This window comes from Cetorhinus maximus, chromosome 20, assembly GCF_964194155.1.
Source record: "Cetorhinus maximus chromosome 20, sCetMax3.hap1.1, whole genome shotgun sequence".
Taxonomy (NCBI): domain Eukaryota; kingdom Metazoa; phylum Chordata; class Chondrichthyes; order Lamniformes; family Cetorhinidae; genus Cetorhinus; species Cetorhinus maximus.
The window spans coordinates 14,258,711-14,277,136 of NC_135898.1; the positions used below are offsets into that span (position 1 = coordinate 14,258,711).

The 18,426-nt window shown below is 45.6% G+C and overlaps 1 protein-coding gene across 1 annotated transcript in view; it reads right to left on the minus strand.

Annotated features, from left to right (window-relative positions):
- Positions 1-18,426, minus strand: part of LOC144694748 (B-cell linker protein-like) — a 46,667-nt gene that overhangs the window by 13,619 nt on the left and 14,622 nt on the right. Inside the window, exons 3-8 of the mRNA XM_078565321.1 lie at positions 6,738-6,816; positions 6,013-6,100; positions 4,911-4,941; positions 4,120-4,198; positions 3,611-3,645; positions 2,511-2,557 (exon numbers count right to left, since the gene is read on the minus strand). Of these exons, the coding sequence (XP_078421447.1) occupies positions 2,511-2,557; positions 3,611-3,645; positions 4,120-4,198; positions 4,911-4,941; positions 6,013-6,100; positions 6,738-6,816 (359 nt within the window). The remainder of the gene's footprint in view (positions 1-2,510; positions 2,558-3,610; positions 3,646-4,119; positions 4,199-4,910; positions 4,942-6,012; positions 6,101-6,737; positions 6,817-18,426) is intronic.

The following is an 18,426-nucleotide window of genomic DNA, read 5'->3' on the forward strand; positions in this document are numbered from 1 at the left end:
TCCCTTTACACTTCACATTCTAAAATTCCCACATGTTTACCTAATTGACATTTCAAACCTAACTTCTCTTCTTACATCAACACCCAGATGAGCTGTCTCTGACTCAATTAAGTCTCACACACACAAATACACACATAGATACAGTATTACTCTGTTTTGCAATAAATTCAAATAACATTATGGAAATTATTATATCTTCCTGACAATCCACTGTTCGCGCACACAGACTTCCTGGGAGAAGTTGCTAGCTATCAACCAGAAATCAACGCCCAGCTGGCTGAATTTTCCTACCAATACCTATTTAACCTACGGATACTAAAACCAATTTGAAAGCTCATACTAAAGACTCAGCACAGAGTGAGAATACAACATTGGGCCCTTTCTAGGCTCAGCTCCTCGTGGATTAATGAACTGAGCCACTTCAGGAGCCACTAGACACCATATCATCAAACATTAGTCAAAATCTTGACGAGGAACAAAGGTGCAAAAGAACTAGGGTGGTGGGGGGAGTTCTTTAAGTGCATCATTTTTGCGTTATTTGACTGTTTAGATTGGAAATAATTGGACTGATGGTATTAAAGGAAATTTCCACAAGTTGTATCAATGCATGCTTCTGAGGAAGAGAATAGTTAGACAATGGAGTCAATGGCAAAATTAAAAACTATTGATCCTGTTGTCTGATATCAGTATTTTTTATACGGGCTGGATAAAGTCTTTGCTTTCATTATCTCCAGGTGCATTCCTATCTAGCCTCCCGCCTTGCACCCCAATAAACTTGAGCTCATTCAAAACTCTGCTGCCAGTATCCTGTCTCACACCAAGTCCTGTTTGCATAATGTATAGAGCACAGAAACAGGCCATTCATCTTTCCTTATCTAAATCTATCATCATAACCATCTAGTCCCTTCTCAAATGCTTGTCTAGCTTCCCATTAAAAGCATCTATACTGTTTGTTTCAATTTGACCCAATGGTGACGGGTTCCACGTTCTTACCACACTTTGGGTGATGAAGATTATTCTGAATCACCAATTGGATTTCTTGGTGACTATCTTAGAGTGATGGTCTCTAATTATGCTCTTTCCCACAAGAGGAAACGTCCTCTCTGTATCCATTCTATCAAAACCTTTTATAATTTTGAAGGCCTCTATTAGGTCACCCCTCAACCTTCCCTTTTCAAAAGAAGAGATCGAACCTGTCAATCCTTGCCTGACATACCCACACATTTCTGCTATCATCCCTGTAAATCTTCTCTACAGTCTCGCCTGCGCCTCTCTATCCTTTTACAACGTGGCGGCCAGAACTGCACGCAGTACAATAAGTGTAGTCTAACCAAGGGCCAAAACAAGTTTAGCATAACTTCCCTATTTTTCATTTCTACCCCTCTAGAAATAAAGCCTAGTGCTTGATTTTCTTATTTTAAGGACCTTGCTAACCTGTGGTGTAACTTTTAGTGATTGATGTGTTTATACTCTGAGGTTCCTTGTTCATCTACCCAACTCACTTTCCAAGTAATAAGTGACCTCCCTGTTCTTCATACCAAAATGTACCACATAACATTTAATTTTGTTTACCAGCTCACTTTGGTTTCCAGTCGAAAAACATCTCAATTTTAAAATGTTCATACTTGTATTCAAATCCCTCCAGGTCTTTTCCTTTCCCAGCTCTGTAACCTCCTCCAGCTCTACACCTCTTTGGGAACTCTTTATTCCTCTAACTCTGGCCTCTTGTGGATCTTTCTTTTCCTTCACCACCCTATTTGGAGGCCATGTCCTAAGTCTGGAATTCCCTCAACATCCCTCTTCAGCTCTCCACCTCTCTATTCTTCTTTAAGAAGCTGCTTAAAATTGCATAAAACCTACCTCTTTGGTCACCTGTTCTAATGTTTCCTTCTTTGGCTTGGTGCCAATAATTGCCTGATTGCACTCCTTTGAAGTGCCTTGGGGAATTTTACTATATTAAAGGCACTGTATAAGCACAAGATGTTGTTGCTCTTTTTACCATATTTTTCAACCCACTTTTGCTCAAACATCTATCTAACATATTATTAAATGTTGACATGAGCACAACTTCAATCCTTAATCCTGGTAGTGTATTCCACACCCTTAAAACCCTCTATGTAAAATAAGAAATGCAGCACCAGATCATAACTGAAGCATAGAGTATGCCAACCACATTGGAATATTTTCAAATGTTATTAATAACCAATCTACAAACACAATCCGAATATAAATCTGCTGGAATGGAACAACCCAAGCAGAGAATTGTATTTCTGGATTGCACTGGAGATATCTTACTACATGAGTAACCTAAAGTTTGTAAATTCTTCATGGATTCTTGCACAATATTGCCATCAAGACAACCTTGTGACCGGACCTCAAAGATGAACATAGCCTGAATTTGGTAATGGAGGAGGAGCACCAACAGCTTACAGTGGAGGGATGTACTAGCAATCAGAAAACAAATAAGGAGCAACATAACTGAAAAACACTGAACACTGAAAAACACCCACCTCTGCAAATATACTTGGTGAATACATCAGCCCAGTCCTTGTATTAACTGATAGTGAAAACAAAACAGATTAAAGAAAAACAACATACTTAGTTATTTAATTCTTTGAAATTTTCTACTCAGAAACATTCTCTATTTCTGCCCCTAATACCACATGCTCTTTTTCTGTGCCACATGCTTCTGGAGTTAGGACTCGGTGGAAGAATTATTTTTGTTGAATGAATAAAGACAAATATGAAAACAGTTCAAAAGGACAGCTGGATTGAGTTTACTCAGAAATCTGTCATCAGCCCTGCAGCTCTTGTGCACCCATGGCCAAGCTTCAGTCAATCAGTTATCTGGTCCCAGCTTACTCTTTGGAAAGGCCAATTTTTGAATTCATTTTTTAAAATTATGTATCAATTGTGTGGGTTTGCCCAATTTTGCCAGTTTTGTTCCTCATCAACCCTCTGAAACTTTACCCTTGAGATCCTTCTTTATGTCTAGCAGTGACTGTGAACTCAATATTTAGTCGTGGCGTACACATCATAATTGATCCCTATTTCAACATTTATAAAAATGAACATTCCAGTAAGTGCCACTGGATAGCAACCAGGACCAAGGCTGTATTCTTCCAGACCAGGGAGCCTAAAGGCAACTGTAGCATCCAGCTCCTATCCTGGCTAAGATCAGCTAACTCAGCACAGAACAGGGATCAAACTTGTTTAGATTAGTGCTGCACCAGGCAGTGGCTTTACAACTAGTTGATGGGAAATAGCAATTTTACAGATGTCCGTACTGGCATCACTCCACTTACCTGTAACAGATCAGAATGGCATTCAACATCTGAACTGAACTAAAGCTATCCAAGTGAGAAAAATATCCAGCCAGATCCATTCATAAATAAAAACAGAATTACCTGGAAAAACTCAGCTGGTCTGACCTGCTGAGTTTTTCCAGGTAATTCTGTTTTTGTTTTGGATTTCCAGCATCCGCAGTAGTTTTTTTGTTTTTATCCATTCATAAATAGCCTGGATTCTCTATTCCCTCTCCTCCTCCTTCAAGTTCAGTGGATAGTAGTATGTAATATATCACTCATTTATGCAATCTAATTGCACTTACCCGGGGAACCTTGCTGCATACTTGGTAAGGGAACACTACAAACAAAAACAGATAGGGGTTAAATGAAAAGGTAAACAGCAACAGGGTCACAGTATCCTATTGAAATATCAGAAATTAGAGAGTATTTCCCCCATTTAGCCAGGAACTGCAATAGCCTCGGCTCATGTGTGCCACAGGTATGACGGAAAGATTGGGAAAGATTCCCAGTGCTCAGACCCAAACCCAGAAAATGAGGTTACTTCATCCCATCAAAACTCATGAGCTGTCATCAAAGATCCATTACTCTGAGTTTTAAAAGTAGCTACTGAATCTGTTGCTGAACATTTACAGTAACACAGAGCACAGTCTTCCACTCAACCCTGGGCAAAGGTTCTTCATGGCACAGATGAGCAGCGGTCTTGTATTTGGACCAAGGACCTCATCTAATCTGAAACAGCCCCAGATTTTTTTTTAACTACTGAATAACACTCCAGAATTGGAGTGATTTGACCCAAAATATGTTCACTTACCTCTGGATGAATGGAGTTGGCACAAGAACATTGGTTTTAATTTGTCTGACTTTGCCAGTTAAAGGTGGAATCGACATTTCTGTTGTACAGAAAATGCAATTAGATCCATTACAGACAAGAGAAGTGTTTTGTGTTTGGAGGGCAAATCTGTTTTTATCCTGAATAAAAGTAGACTGTCTCGTCTGCTACTGTGAGTACTATAGTCAGAAGTCACTAAACTCCTATGGCCCACAATGTTCATTTCACTTAAAATAGAGGCCAGGAATAGATTTATGTAATGGAGAGTTTTGTAATAACAAGGACCCACCATGTGCACTTTATATCCTGCTGTGTTTTCTATACTTTTAAGCCCACATGAACTGTATTCATAGCTACATGTTTCCACAGATCCCAATATTGCCAGAGTAGAACTCTTTGTAAAATGTTGAGGATTATGTTTTTAGACAGACATTTCACTTTGTGAAATTGCTGAACATTATGGAGGGATGGGTTCATTTTAGTCAATTTGTTAATGGTTTGCTGATTGTATTCCACTGAGTTTGGTTAATGGAAACCCTTCAACAGTTGAATAAATTTGAGTTATGATTTTCATGGGAGTTAATTGTTTTAAGATGACCCTGGTCTGTCTTTTCCACCTTAAATGACCAAATTTAAAAGATAATCATTATAAATGTTAATAATCAGTCATGTTGCAGCATCTGCAAGTTGCATTCTGCAATAATGGAAGGGATTAGTGAGATTGAAGACATTTATTACTTGAATTCTGAAAGATTTGATATGTAAACACCTACCTTCTGGTGATGATGGAGGCTTGTGATGAAACTGAAAAAGAAATTGCGTTGATACTAAATTCAGACTGCAGAACTTATTTTCCACATAAAATCTTTATGCATTTAGCCACTGGAAATCAAAATTTATCCATCCATGCAGCAAACAAGCGGGTGTCTTATTATTCACATCAAATCCTGCACAGTCCTGCAAGCAACAGAAAAGATCATAGCATTGCCTACTGACACAAACAGTTGGTCAGGCCTGTCCCAACCCCATGATGATTTGTTGAGGTGCAGAGCCAGAAAGTCACAGGCTCAGTCTCTGATTTGTACTGAATTAGGCGAGGCAGAAATTAAATGTCTCAACATTATTTGGTTAGGTCAGGAGCTAACAGCCATGGTCATTGCTCCAAATCAATATCAAGTTCACTGGCTGGAAAGTGTGTGTGTGTGTGCGTGCTTGTGACGGGTAGGGTGGTGGAGGGAAGGTGAGCTGGGAGTGGTGGATTTGGCTGAAGACAGCTGTGGCCAAGTCGCCTGCTTATCCTCATTGCTTAGGCTCACACAAAAAGACTAGCCAATGGGATGAGGTACTGGGGGTCACCTTGAAACCTGTGGATCAAACCCCAGGAAATTCAGAAGGGAGAGCATTAGAAAAATTTAAGAAGCAGTCCAGATGAAAGGACGTTTCCGTAGGCAGGTAACTGAATGCAGACTGACATAAAAAGTACAGCCTGGAATTCTAAAATTGCAAATCGAAAATGATGCAAGTATGCAGCAGAGACATCAGCATATGCATGAAAGAAATTTGGATATGTTGTTTTGGATAAGACTCAATGATTTTACCCGAAACATAAAGCTTCTTCTTTCCTTTCAGATATTGTGATCTGCTTCAGATTCCTCGCATTCTCCCATTTTATTCCTGAAACTTGGGATTTGTGCTGCAAAATGGTGTGTGCACCATATTCAATAAGCAAAGTAATGCTCCGGCCAGCACTCTGCCTGAATCCTGGTGGCAACGTGATAGGTCTCACCAAATTCTCAACTTTGCTCCTAACTGGTCAGGTGGCTGCAGCTTTACAATTTAGGGCACAGGTCTAGTTTTGCTGCAACTACATCAAACCTCAGTTGTAATCTTTATTGAATTGTTAATCATGCGCAATTCAGTAACAATACTCACTGGTTTCCCTATAAGAACAGGAGACTTTGGCCTACAAGAAAATACATATTTTATTTAGGATCCAGTACACCAGGAGAAATGCAAACATTGAAAATGAAATAGGAATATTCAAACCCAACATATTCACCACAATCTTGAGCAGGAAACCTAGGATGACCTTTCAATACACTACAGACAGAGTGCTGCACTATCAAAGGTGAGCTTATTGTATCCTAACTATTGTCTCCTAACTATACTCAGTTCTGCCGAAGGGTCGTGAGGACTCGAAACGTTAACTGATTTCTTTTCCACCGATGCTGCCAGACCTGCTGAGTTTTTCCAGGTAATTCTGTTTTTGTTTTGTATCACATGTTCGATGAGACCCATCTGCTCTCAGGTGCATATAAAAGATCCCAAAGCATTATTTTGAAGAAGAGCGAGGGAGTCCTGGACAATATTTATGCCTCAAACATCATCAGTGAAACAAATAATCTTTGCATTTATTTCATTGCTGTTTGTGGGACCTTGCTGTGTACAAAACAGTGGCCACTTTTCCTATACTACAACTGTGGCTACACTTAAAAAGCACTTAATTGGCTGTAAAGCACTTTGGGACACCCTGAGGTTGTGAACAGGGTTATATAAATACATGTCCTTCTTTCTTTCTTTGATCAATGGGCTTCACTTACCCTGGAGTTGCTGCATTTGCTCCTCGTGGAGGAATTGACAGTTGTGGTCTGGGGTCTGGTAAACTTATACTTCCACTGCCTGTGAAGAAGGGAGGATAGGTGAAATGCGCAATACATAAAAACATGACACAACAAAGGCCCTCTCTCAGTACAGATACAAATAACAGCTGTCCTATCCAAAAAGCAGCCAAGGCGCACAGAATTTAGGGGGTTGAATTTTCCGTTCGTCGGGCGGGCGGGGCTGACCCAATCGCGGGCGGGCGCAGAGCCGATCGCCACCGGCGATCCAGGCCGCACCGTCATTTTGCGTGGGCGGGCCAGTTAAGGCCCGCCCAGCGCATTTCACACTCCCGTGGAGAGCGGGATGTTTAAAATTGCAGTGGCTGTGTACAGACGGCCGGTTCCAATGGGGAACCTGCAGTCTGCATAAAGAAAGGCCAGGCTGCCTCCTTTAGGCTGATCACCATGGCCAGCTACAGGTACAGGGGGTCTGCACAGCAGGCTCTGGTGGAGGGAAGGCCAAAGGAGAAGGGCAGGCCAGAGGAGGAGGGCAGGCTGCAGGGTAGGCCACGGGGGGGCCAATGTGCCCCTCGCTTCTCTGATGCCTGCCTTGCTGCCCTTCTCAAGGAGGTGGCAGCACGGCAAGAGGTCCTTTTTCCCAGGGATGGGAGGAGGAGGGCCCCCCATGTCATGAAGCGGGCCTGGCAGGAGATGGCGGAGGTGGTCAGCTCCCTAGATGCTGTCCATCGAACAGGGACCCAGTGCCGCAAGCGTTTCAATGATTTGTTGCGCTCTGGAAGGGTGAGTACCATGTTGGCCTTGGCCATTTAACCCAGCAGGTAGCCTTAGCCTTTGAGGCACCCGCCGTCCCCCAGTTTTAGTGTCGTACTGTATTGGGTACTTGGCGCACGCTGGGTGGGCAAACAGATAGTGACCATGCTTACATCAGCCTTAGTGGTTGATGAGAAGATGGGTTCTCCCCGCAGCATATGTTGGTGTTTGTCACGTTTGAGTAGTCTGGTGGTGACCAGACCATGCTGCACACACTGACCCACTTCGAAGAACAGGCCATGGAGCTAGAAAGGAGCCAAGCGGCCAGGTCGGCAGGTGTCGTTGAGGCTGGGGTGCAGCAGCCAGGTATTTGAGGTCCACAGTCCCATCCACTCTGCCTTCCCACCATCCAAAACACCGAGGATTGCTGCAATCATTAATGCAGCAACACTGCTCATTCCCAGACAGATGCAGTCAGACGTGTGGGTCAGACACAAGGATCCCTCGACCCCTTGAGGATGCGCATCTCTAGCACCTTCCAAAGTCACCTTATCCCACTTCTGACCACTATCCCCATGGCCTAACATGCCATGGCATCGCTACTGCACAGCCAAAGACTTATTGCATCTTAGGAGGGTTTTTACCTCCACCACCCTTTCAGCCAGTGCGTCCCACATTACTCTATCCAAAAGGACCTCAGCACCTCAGCTGTCAACCTCATGGCACTCAACTTAAATAAATGCCACCACATTAGTCATCCCTGCGCTGAGGGGAAATGTTGCCTTCTGTCCACCCGTTCTATGCCCCTCATAACGGTATGAAGCTCAATAATGTGACCTTGTCAATCTCCTGTGATTCACGGCAAATGTCACAAGTGTTTGCAATGTTTCCTCATCACTCCAACTTTCCAGGCCAGCATGCATCCAGGTCAGGAACCTCTGCATTCTCTCCACTCCAATGCCATCCCTCCCATGAAACACAGGTCACAACTGAACGCAGAATTGTAGCTGTGGCCTTGACAGCGTTTTCTGCACTTGCAACATGACCTCCCTTTTCCTACATTCTACTCCTCGGCTAATAAAGGCAAGTCTGGCTCTTACCCTGTTAAATGCCTTATGTTACTGTTCTGCTACCTTAACGGGTCTGCCCAGCATGGTCACTGTAATCGTCTTTACGTCCCGCGGTCCTACCATTTCTCCTGTATTCCCGTACCTTGTTTGTCCTGCCCAAGTGCGTAACCTCACATTTATCCACATTACATTCCATGTGGCATTCCTTAGGCCATCTGACCAGCCCGTCAGTATGCGCGTCTAATGTTTGGCCCTCCTCCTGACTATTTGCCACCCCACCAATGTTCATCTCCTTAAGTTCTTGAAGGTTGAGCGCATTATGAGCCTGGGTGGGGGAAAGGGATGAATTGTGTTACTGAGTGAACACTAACTGATCCACTGTCTTTGTTGTTAATTTCAGTATCACCACAGCATGGCCGCCAGGAGCACGTGCAGAGTCCCCCTTCCACACCTGAGGGGTGTCAATTGGCACGAGGATCACATCATTTCAGCGAGCCAGGCACCAGCACAGCAACTACCACTTTGGTGGGGAATATAACGTTGGCTAGTGTCCCGAGTCACAGTGGAGAGGGCACTTCACAATCGCTGGAGGAGATGGCAGGGACAGAGAGTGCTGATGGTGCCAGCAGCCGGAGGACTACAGGGGACCGGGCACATGCTGAGTCGGGCAGTGATGATGTGCCTCTGGAGATGTCCACCATGCAGCAGCTGCAGGACAAGTGGGAGCATCTGGCAGTGTTGCATGAAAGTGTGCTTCACTTGGTCTCTGTGGTGGAGGAATCCAGGCAGAGTGTCAGTGATGGCATGAACCTCATGTCAGAGCATCAGGTTTCCTCCATTGAGAGATTGGCGACTCTCATGGAGAGGGGCTTCCAATGGATTGATCAGCATCTGATTGGGTTACGCTCGGACCTGCAAGCCCTCACAGCGCTAATGGCCACAGGTGCTCATTGGCAATGTGGGAGATATTCTGGGCACCAAGTGTCCCAGCTCAGTGCCCATCCTTCTGCGGTGAGCAGGGAGGTCCAAAGTGACCTCATGTTGGCGCAGCAGCTGCCTGTCGTCTCTGCGAGCTCCTCTCAGGGCGCACCGGATGAGGGCAACAGCTCCTCTGCCCCTCTGCCAGTGACCATTGCATCCGTTGAGGCTGCGACAACTGGGGAGGTGCCAGTTCTGGAACTGGCCACTCCCTCCCAGGTGGGGCCATCACAGGCTCCACGGGCCAGAGGACACCCACCAAGGTCATCGAGGCCAACAGGACAGCAGAGTCAGCAGGCTGTCTCACAAACCACTCCGAGCGATGGGACGGCACCAAGAAAAGGCACCCGCAAACGTAAGCATAAGGCACGTTAGGCACTCCACGGGTTTCTCACTGGTGATTTTGTGTTGCCCCTAGATTAGGGAATTTATTTTTGTCAACGTTGGAGCATCGTTTTGTTTTGTTTTTTGTGGCACCAGCTGATGGATGGGAATAAAGTCCACATTTGTGACCATGGCTGAGGGTGTCTCCTTTGTGCTGCATTTGTCTGTTTCACAGACATATCATGACTGTTTGAGTGGACATTGATGTTTATGTACTAAGCCTTTAGTTGCAGCTGATGAAGTGGAAGATGTAGCACTTAAGTGCCACCTATGGATGCACCAGGCAATGCTGGTCCTGCAGGTCCATTTGCGTGGAGCGAGCTGAAGGTTCATTGGATTAAAGTCTTCCGGGTGTCCCTGCCTCCTTGGTATAATAGCGGGTTGGCGTACTGCCCCTCATCATTGCCCTGTGCTTCCTCATCCTCTGAGCCACTGTTGGATTCATCGTGTGCAGCCGCATCCACTGCGTCAAGGTCTTCATCATCAACTGCATCCCCCCTTTCCAGCACAAGGTTGTGCAGAGCGCAGCATGCTACCACTATCACAGAGACACGATCTGGGGGGGTACTGGAGTGCGCCCCCTGAGCGGTCCATGCATCAGAAGCGCATTTTGAGAAGACCGATGGCTCTCTCCACCACAGCCCTTGTGGTGCCCTGGCTCCTATTGTACCGCTGCTCAGCTTCTGTTCTAGGATGGCGGAGAGGCGTCATGAGCCACCTTCACAGGAGATAGCCCTTGTCACCCAGCAGCAATCCATCCAGCCGGGCTGGAGCACTGAAGAGCCCCGGCACCTGGGAGTGTCTGAGGATGTAGGCATCGTGGGAGCTGCCTGGGTACCAAGCACAAACTTGTAAAATCTGCATCCTGTGATCACACACTATCTGCATGTTCTTGGAGTGGAAGCCCTTCCTGTTGACAAAGGCACTGGGTTCACCTACTGGCGCCTTGATGGCCACATGTATGCAGCCTATAGCACCCTGGACATGGGGGAAGCCAGCAATGGCCGCGAAGCCTCTGGCTCACTGTGTCTGGCTTGCCTGGTCGCAGGGGAAGTGGATGAAGGTCAATGCATGTCTGAACAGAGCATCTGTAACCTGCTTGACACAAGTGAGGACAGATGATTGGGAGACACCGCAAAGATCACCCACCGAACCCTGGAAGGAGCCAGATGCATAGAAGTGGAGGGCAACTGTGACCTTCTGAGCTGCTGGCATGGGGTGTCCGCCCACACAGTTCAGAGATATCTCAGGGCCAATCATCTGACAGATGTAGTTGACTGTTTCCCTTAACAATCGGAACCTCCTTTGTCACTGCACCTCAGTCATATTGAGGTAGCTGCTTCGCCGCCTGTATACCCTGGCAGCAGGATACTGGCCCCTTCTGTGGACCCTTCCACCTTGGACTACCTCTTGGCCCTGCGCCCCTTGTGCCTGCGCCTGGCCTCCCAAAGGTGGCTCCCCTGGAGGCTGTTTGTCCAATCCTGGCCTCCTCCTTATTCTATCCCTCCCTTCCTCCTCAGAGGAGCTGCCTCCAATGGAGATGTCAGAACCCATACCCCCAGGCTAAATGGAGGCCTCCGGAAAGCTGCAGGCCCAATAAAGATTCCTGACTGCAGAGTGCTGAGCTGAAGCTTCAAAGTACAGAGAAAGCTGCTGGAAATTGATCTGAACTGGTAACAATCACACAGGCAAGTTTAAAACACTTGCTGCAATAAATACTTCACAGAACACATTGACAACCCCACTGAGCCCACATATCCTGCCTGTGGATGAGTTTTGTTAAAAAGCCACTTACCCGCCTGCCCGTTGCTCCTGTGCGCCGAGCCGAAGATCGCACGGGCACCTCAAAATCAGCATCGATTGCCGAGTTAAGGGCCTTAATAAGCCCTTTAATTAATGGCGGGCACGCGTTGCACTTTTTCGCGCGCCCGCCCAGCTAAATATCACGATGGCGCACGGTGATGTCGGGACGCCCGCCTGATGTCAGTGCACGCCATTTTAAGCGGGCCCACCACCCGCACGTCACCCAGGAAATTCTGTCCAATATCTTTTTCCCCATTTTTTCTCCCCTCATTTCTTGAAGGGACTGATCTTTTCAAGGGTATAATTCCACTAGCACCATGTAGTCCACAGCGCTCTGCGCAGACAGCCATTCCTAATGTGAGTCTATATCACTAAGAATTGGCAGATATTAACTAGGGAACCCAGGTGAGCCCTAACAGATCGAATAAATGAGCTTCAATCGTGGACAGTATTAACTTCATTTGATCATGATGCAGCGAGGTGTGGGCATCACAACCAAGTCTCATCCTATTTTCACCATAAATTCATTTGTGCACCTTCCAGAAGGGGTCATTACATAACAGAGATGAGTTGACATATATAGCCCTCCGCATCCCCCATCTGACAACCCTACAGCACTGAGGTCAATTATATCAGAACAGAAGAAGGGGTAAGCATTTGGCTGCTTGATTCTGCCCTGCCATTCAATAAGATCATGCTTGATCTGATCGTGGCCTCCACTTTCCTGCCTGCTCCCCACAACTGTCAACTCCCTTGTAGATCAAAACTCTCTCTAACTCAGCCATTAATATATTTAATGACCTAGCATCCACTGCTCTCTGTAGAGAATTCAGAAAATTAATGATCCCCTGAGAGAAGGAATTCCTCCTCATCCCTGTCTTAAATGGGAGACTCCTTATTTTGAAACTATGCCCCCTTAGATCTTGATTCCACGAGAAGAAACATTCTCTCAGCATCTACCCTGTCAAGCCCCTTCAAAATCTTACATGTTTCAATATCATTCTTCTAAACTCCAGTGAGTATTGGCCCAACCTGCTCAACCTTTTCTCTGAAGTCAACCCCTTCATCCCAGGAATCAACCTAGTGAACCTTCTCTAAACTGCTTCCAATGCAAATATGTCCCTCCTTAAGCACCAAAGTCCTGTCTGAGGCAGTGGTGGCCCAGATGCCTGTCGTGAGGCCCGGAGGAGAACTCCCACTGCTCTGGGTTCATCAAAGGTACCTTTTAGAGTCTGCATCTTACCTGGAAGATTTTGCTAGTGGGGAAGCCACAGTAGGCACCCCACTCAGAGACTGGTTAAAATACTATTGAGATACCAATGGCACCATTGGACCCCAATTTGCATATATTAACGAAGTAGGAGTCAGATGAGTAACCAGGCAACCTATGACAAGGGCCCAGTTAAAGCAGTAGTGGCAGGAACAGGGTGATAAGTTTTCAGAGGTGATTTAAGATTACCTCCTAAGAGTCCATGAATATCTCCCAGGACCTCAAACCTATGGAACTCATCTCTCGTTTCCGTCTCTCTTTCCTTCTACGATTAATGGGCTATTAAAACCCAAGCTTGACTTCAGCTAATCGCTAATTTTTTATTTATCTCATCTTTCTTTCATATTCTGTTCCACCTTGGTAGTGTCCTGGATCTATGTATTTTTGACCCTTGCCCAGCTTTTGTTCCCTCTCTCTACATAGATCTAAATATATATTAAAATATGACCTTTGGTAATGTTGGGATCAATATATAGATCACACATGTTGGCAGGATCACTGTCTGATTTAATGTTCCAGACCTGCAACAAGAAAAGGCAAAATTTGAAGTTCAAAATTGTTCTTAAGCCAGCATATTAGTATTGATATAATATAACAAATAGAGAATTTAGTACAAATTTCTCTATGCTGAGGATGGTGATAATGTGGAACTTGCTGCCAAATGGTGTGGGGGGGTGGAGGCTGGGCAAGTGGGGGTGAGGGGTTGGGCAAGTGGGGGGGGAGGTGGGCTGGGCAAGTAGGGGTGGGGGGGGCTGGGCAAGTGGGGGTGGGGGGTGCTGGGCAAGTTGGGGGGGGGGTGCTGGGCAAGTTGGGGGCGGGGAGGTGGGGGACCAAGTCCGGAGAACCCTGGATGTCAAGGGACATAAAGGTTAGCATTAAGAAAGAAAGAGAAGCTTATGGCAGATACCGAGGGCTCAATACGGCAGAGTCCCTAGAGGGAGTATAAAATGTGCAGGGGGAACTTAAAAAGGAAATTAGGAAAGCTAAGAGACTGTATGAGAAAGCATTGGTGGGTAGAATAAAGGAAAACCCAAAGGGTTTTTTTTAATATATAAAGAGCAAGAGAATAACTAGGGAAAGAGTAGGGCCAATTAGGGGGCATGGAGGTAATCTGTATGTGGACCCGGAAGACATGGGTACAGTCCTTAATGAATACTTTGTGTTGGTCTTCACAATGGAAAAGGATAACGCAGGTATAGACATCAGGGTGGAGGACTGTGAAATAACAGAGGAAAGTGACTACAAGGTTTGTTAAACACGACCTACCACGCACAAAGCCATGCTGACTACCCTTAATCAGCCCTTGGCTGTCCAAATAATTATATATCCGGTCTCTCAGAACACCTTCCAATAATTTACCTACTACTGACGTCAGGCTCACTGGCCTGTAATTACCTGGTTTACTTTTGGAGCCTTTTTTAAACAACGGAACAACATGAGCTACCCTCCAATCCTCCGGCACCTCACCCGTGGCTAAGGCCATTTTTCTACACTAGTCTCCCTCAAGGTCCGAGGGAATATCATGTCAGGCCTGGGGGATTTATCTACCTTTATTCGCTGTAAGGCAGCAAGCACCTCCTCCTCTTTAATCTCTATATGTTCCATGAAACTACTGCTTGTTTCCCTTCCTTCCTTATACACTATGCCAGTTTCCTGAGTAAATACTGATGCAAAAAAACTGTAAGATTCCCCGATCTTGTGAGACTCCACACATAGACGACCACTCTGATCTTCAAGGGGACCAATTGTGTCCCTTACTATCCTTTTACTCTTAATATACTTGTAGAAACCCTTCGGGTTTACCTTCACATTATCTGCCACCTCATGTCTTCTTTTTGCCTTCCTGATTTCCTTTTTTAGTATTTTCTTACATTTTTTATACTCTACGAGTACCTCATTTGCTTCTTGTTGCCTATACCTGCTATACACCTCTCTCTTCTTAACCAGATCGCCAATATCCCTTGAAAACCAAGGTTCCCTATGCCTGTTAACTTTGCCTTTAATCCTGACAGGAACATGCAAACTCTGCACTCTCAAAATTTCGCCTTTGAATGCCTTCCACTTCTTTGCCAGAAAACAACTTATGCCAATCCACTCTTCCTAGATCCTTTCTCATTTCCACAAAATTGGCCTTTCTCCAATTTAGAATCTCAACTCGAGGACCAGACCTATCCTTATCCATAATTAGCTTAAAACTAATGACATTGTGGTCACTTGGACCCAAAATGTTCGCCTACACATACTTCTGTCACCTGACCTGTCTGGTTCCCTAATAGGAGATCAAGTATTGCATCCTCTCTCGTTGGTACCTCTATATATTGATTTAGAAAACTTTCCTGAACTCATTTGACAAACTCCAAGCCATCCAGCCCTTTTACAGTATGGGAGTCCCAGTCAATATGTGGAAAGTTAAAATCTCCTACTATCACAACTTTCGGTTTCTTACATCGGTCTGCTATCTCTCTACAGATTTGCTCCTCCAATTCTCTCTGACTATTGGGCGGTCTATAATACAACCCTATTAGTGTGGTCACACCTTTCCCATTCCTCAGCTCCACCCATATGGCCTCTGTAGACGAGCCCTCCGGGCTGTCCTGCTTTTGCACAGCTGTGACATTTTCCCTGACTAGTAATGCCACTCCTCCCCCTTTCATCCCTCCCCCTCTATCACGTCTGAAACAACGGAACCCCGGAACATTGAGCTGCCAGTCCTGCCCCACCTGCAACCAAGTCTCACTAATAGCAATAATGTCGTAATCCCACGTGCCAATCCACGCCCTAAGCTCATCTGCCTTTCCGACAATGTGTAGTCAGATCTTTGTTGACTGATGCAGACACGATGGGCCGAATGGCCTCCTTCTGTGTTGTAGACATCTATGAGTTAAGCGATTCCACAACCAATGGATCAGATCCAAGCTATGCAGTCCTGCCATACCCAGTCGTGAATGGTGGTGGACAATTAAACAAGTCACTGGAGGAGGAGGCTCCACAAATATCCCCATCCTCAATGATGGGGGAGCCCAGCACATCAGTGCAAAAGATAAGGCTGAAACATTTACAACAATCTTCAGCCAGAAATGCCAAGTGGATGATCCATCTCGGCCTCCTACAGAGATCCCCAGCATCACAGATACCAGTCCAGCCAATTCGATTCACTCCACGTGATATCAAGAAATGGCTGAAGGCACTTAATGCTGCAAAGGCTATGGGCCCTGACAATATTCCAGCAATAGTACTGAAGACTTGTGCTCCAGAACTTGCCACGTCCCTAGCCAAGCTGTACAACACTGGCATCTACCCGGTCATCTGGAAAAATGCCCAGCTATGCCCTGTACAGAAAAAGCAGGACAAATCCAACCCGGCCAAATACCACCCCATCAGTCTACTGTTGATCATCAGTAAAATGATGAAAGGGGTCATCAACAATGCTATCAAGTGGCACTTGTTTAACAATAACCTGCTCACTGATGCTCAGTTTGGATTCTGCCAAGATCACTCAGCACCTGATCTCATCATAGTCTTGGTTCAAACATGGACAAAAGAGCTGAACTGAAGAGGTAAGGTGAAAGTGACTGCCCTTGACATCCAGGCAGCATTTGACCGAATATGGCATCAAGGAGCCCTAGCAAAACTGGAGTCAATTGGAATCAGGCAGAAAACTCTCTGCTAGCTGGAGTCATACCTAGCACAAAGGAAGATGGTTGTGGTTGTTGGAGGTCAGTCATCTCAGTTCCAGGGCATCACTGCAGGAGTTCCTCAGGGTAGTGTCCTAGGCCCAACCATCTGCAGCTGCTTCCTTCCATCATAAGGTCAGAAGTGGGGATGTTCGCTGATGATTGCACAATGTTCAGCACCATTCGTGACTCCTAAGATACTGAAGCAGTCCAAGTCCAAATGCAGCAAGACCAGGCAAGCAATGTTCGTGCCACACAAGTGCCAGGCAATGACCATCTCCACAAGAGAGAATCTAACCATCGCCCCTTGACATTCAATGGCATTACCATTGCTGAATCACCCACTGTCAACATCCTGGGAGTTACCATTGACCAGAAATTGAATTCAGCTAGCCATATAAATACTGTGGATACAAGAGCAAGTCAGAGGCTAAGACTCCTGAGGTGAGTAACTCACCTCCTGACTCCCCAAAGCCTGTCCACCATCTACAAGGCATAAATCAGGAGTGTGATGGAATACTCTCTACTTGCCTGGATGAGTGCAGCTCTAACAACACTCAAGAAGCTTTACATCATCCAGGACAAAGCAGCCCACTTGATTGGCATCGCATCCACAAACATTCACTCCCTCCACCACTGATGCACAGTAGCAGCAGTGTGTACCTACAAGATACACTACAGGAACTCACCAAGGTTCCTTAGACAGCACCTTCCAACCCCACGACTGCTACCATCTAGAAGGACAAGGGCAGCAGATACATGAGAACACCACCACCTGGAAGTTGCCCTCCAAGCCACTCACCATCCTGACTTGGGAATATATCGCTGTTCCTTCATTGTTGCTGGGTCAAAATCCTCCCTAACAGCACTGTGGGTATATCTACACTACATGGACTGCAGTGGATCAACAAGGCAGCTCACCACCGCCTTCTCAAGGGAAATTGGGGATAGGAGGTAAATGCTGACTTAGCCAGCGATGCCCACGTCCCATGAATTTTTTTTTCATTCATGGGATGTGGCTATCCTTGCCTGGAAGGTCATTGATGAAGCAGCTGAAGATGGTTGGGCCTAGGACACTACCCTGCAATGATGTCCTGGAAGAATAATAATAATCCTGAGTAATAAAAGGAAATAGCCACCAGCCTCATCCCTCCTCCCTGGCTACTGTCTGAGGCTCTACCAGACTTTTAATCATGAGCTGAACTTGCAACCCCATATTCTGTCCATCATGAAGGCCACCTTCTTCCACCTTTGTGATATTGCCCTTCTTGGCTTCTCCCTCATTTCATCTGCTGCTGAAACCCTCATCAAAATTTCTTTTTAACCCTGACCCTTTGTCACGACTCATTGGGGATAGTGTGCTGTAGTATCAAGCCCCACTGCTCCCCAAGCCATGACAAATGTGAGAAATTTAATCAGACTGCCAGATTGCCCCAATTCTACCTGACTGTCTAATTTAGGTTAAAAGAATACGAGCATCAGGTTTGTAAACTTAACAAGTAAATAGCTGTTTATTAAACAAATTGTCTATAATCAGTGGCAAAAGGAAGAAATGTGAACTGCTAACTTTTAACTCAATAACTTAAACTCTACCTCTTCTTAAACCCCTATACACAAACACTCATAAGACGCACAAAACATGGATTTTAAGAGTGTTAACAGTTCAATAGCACCAGTCCGGAGTTCAGGAATAGATGGGTTGACTTTGATTACTTTTCCCGAATTCCTTGCAGGCTGTT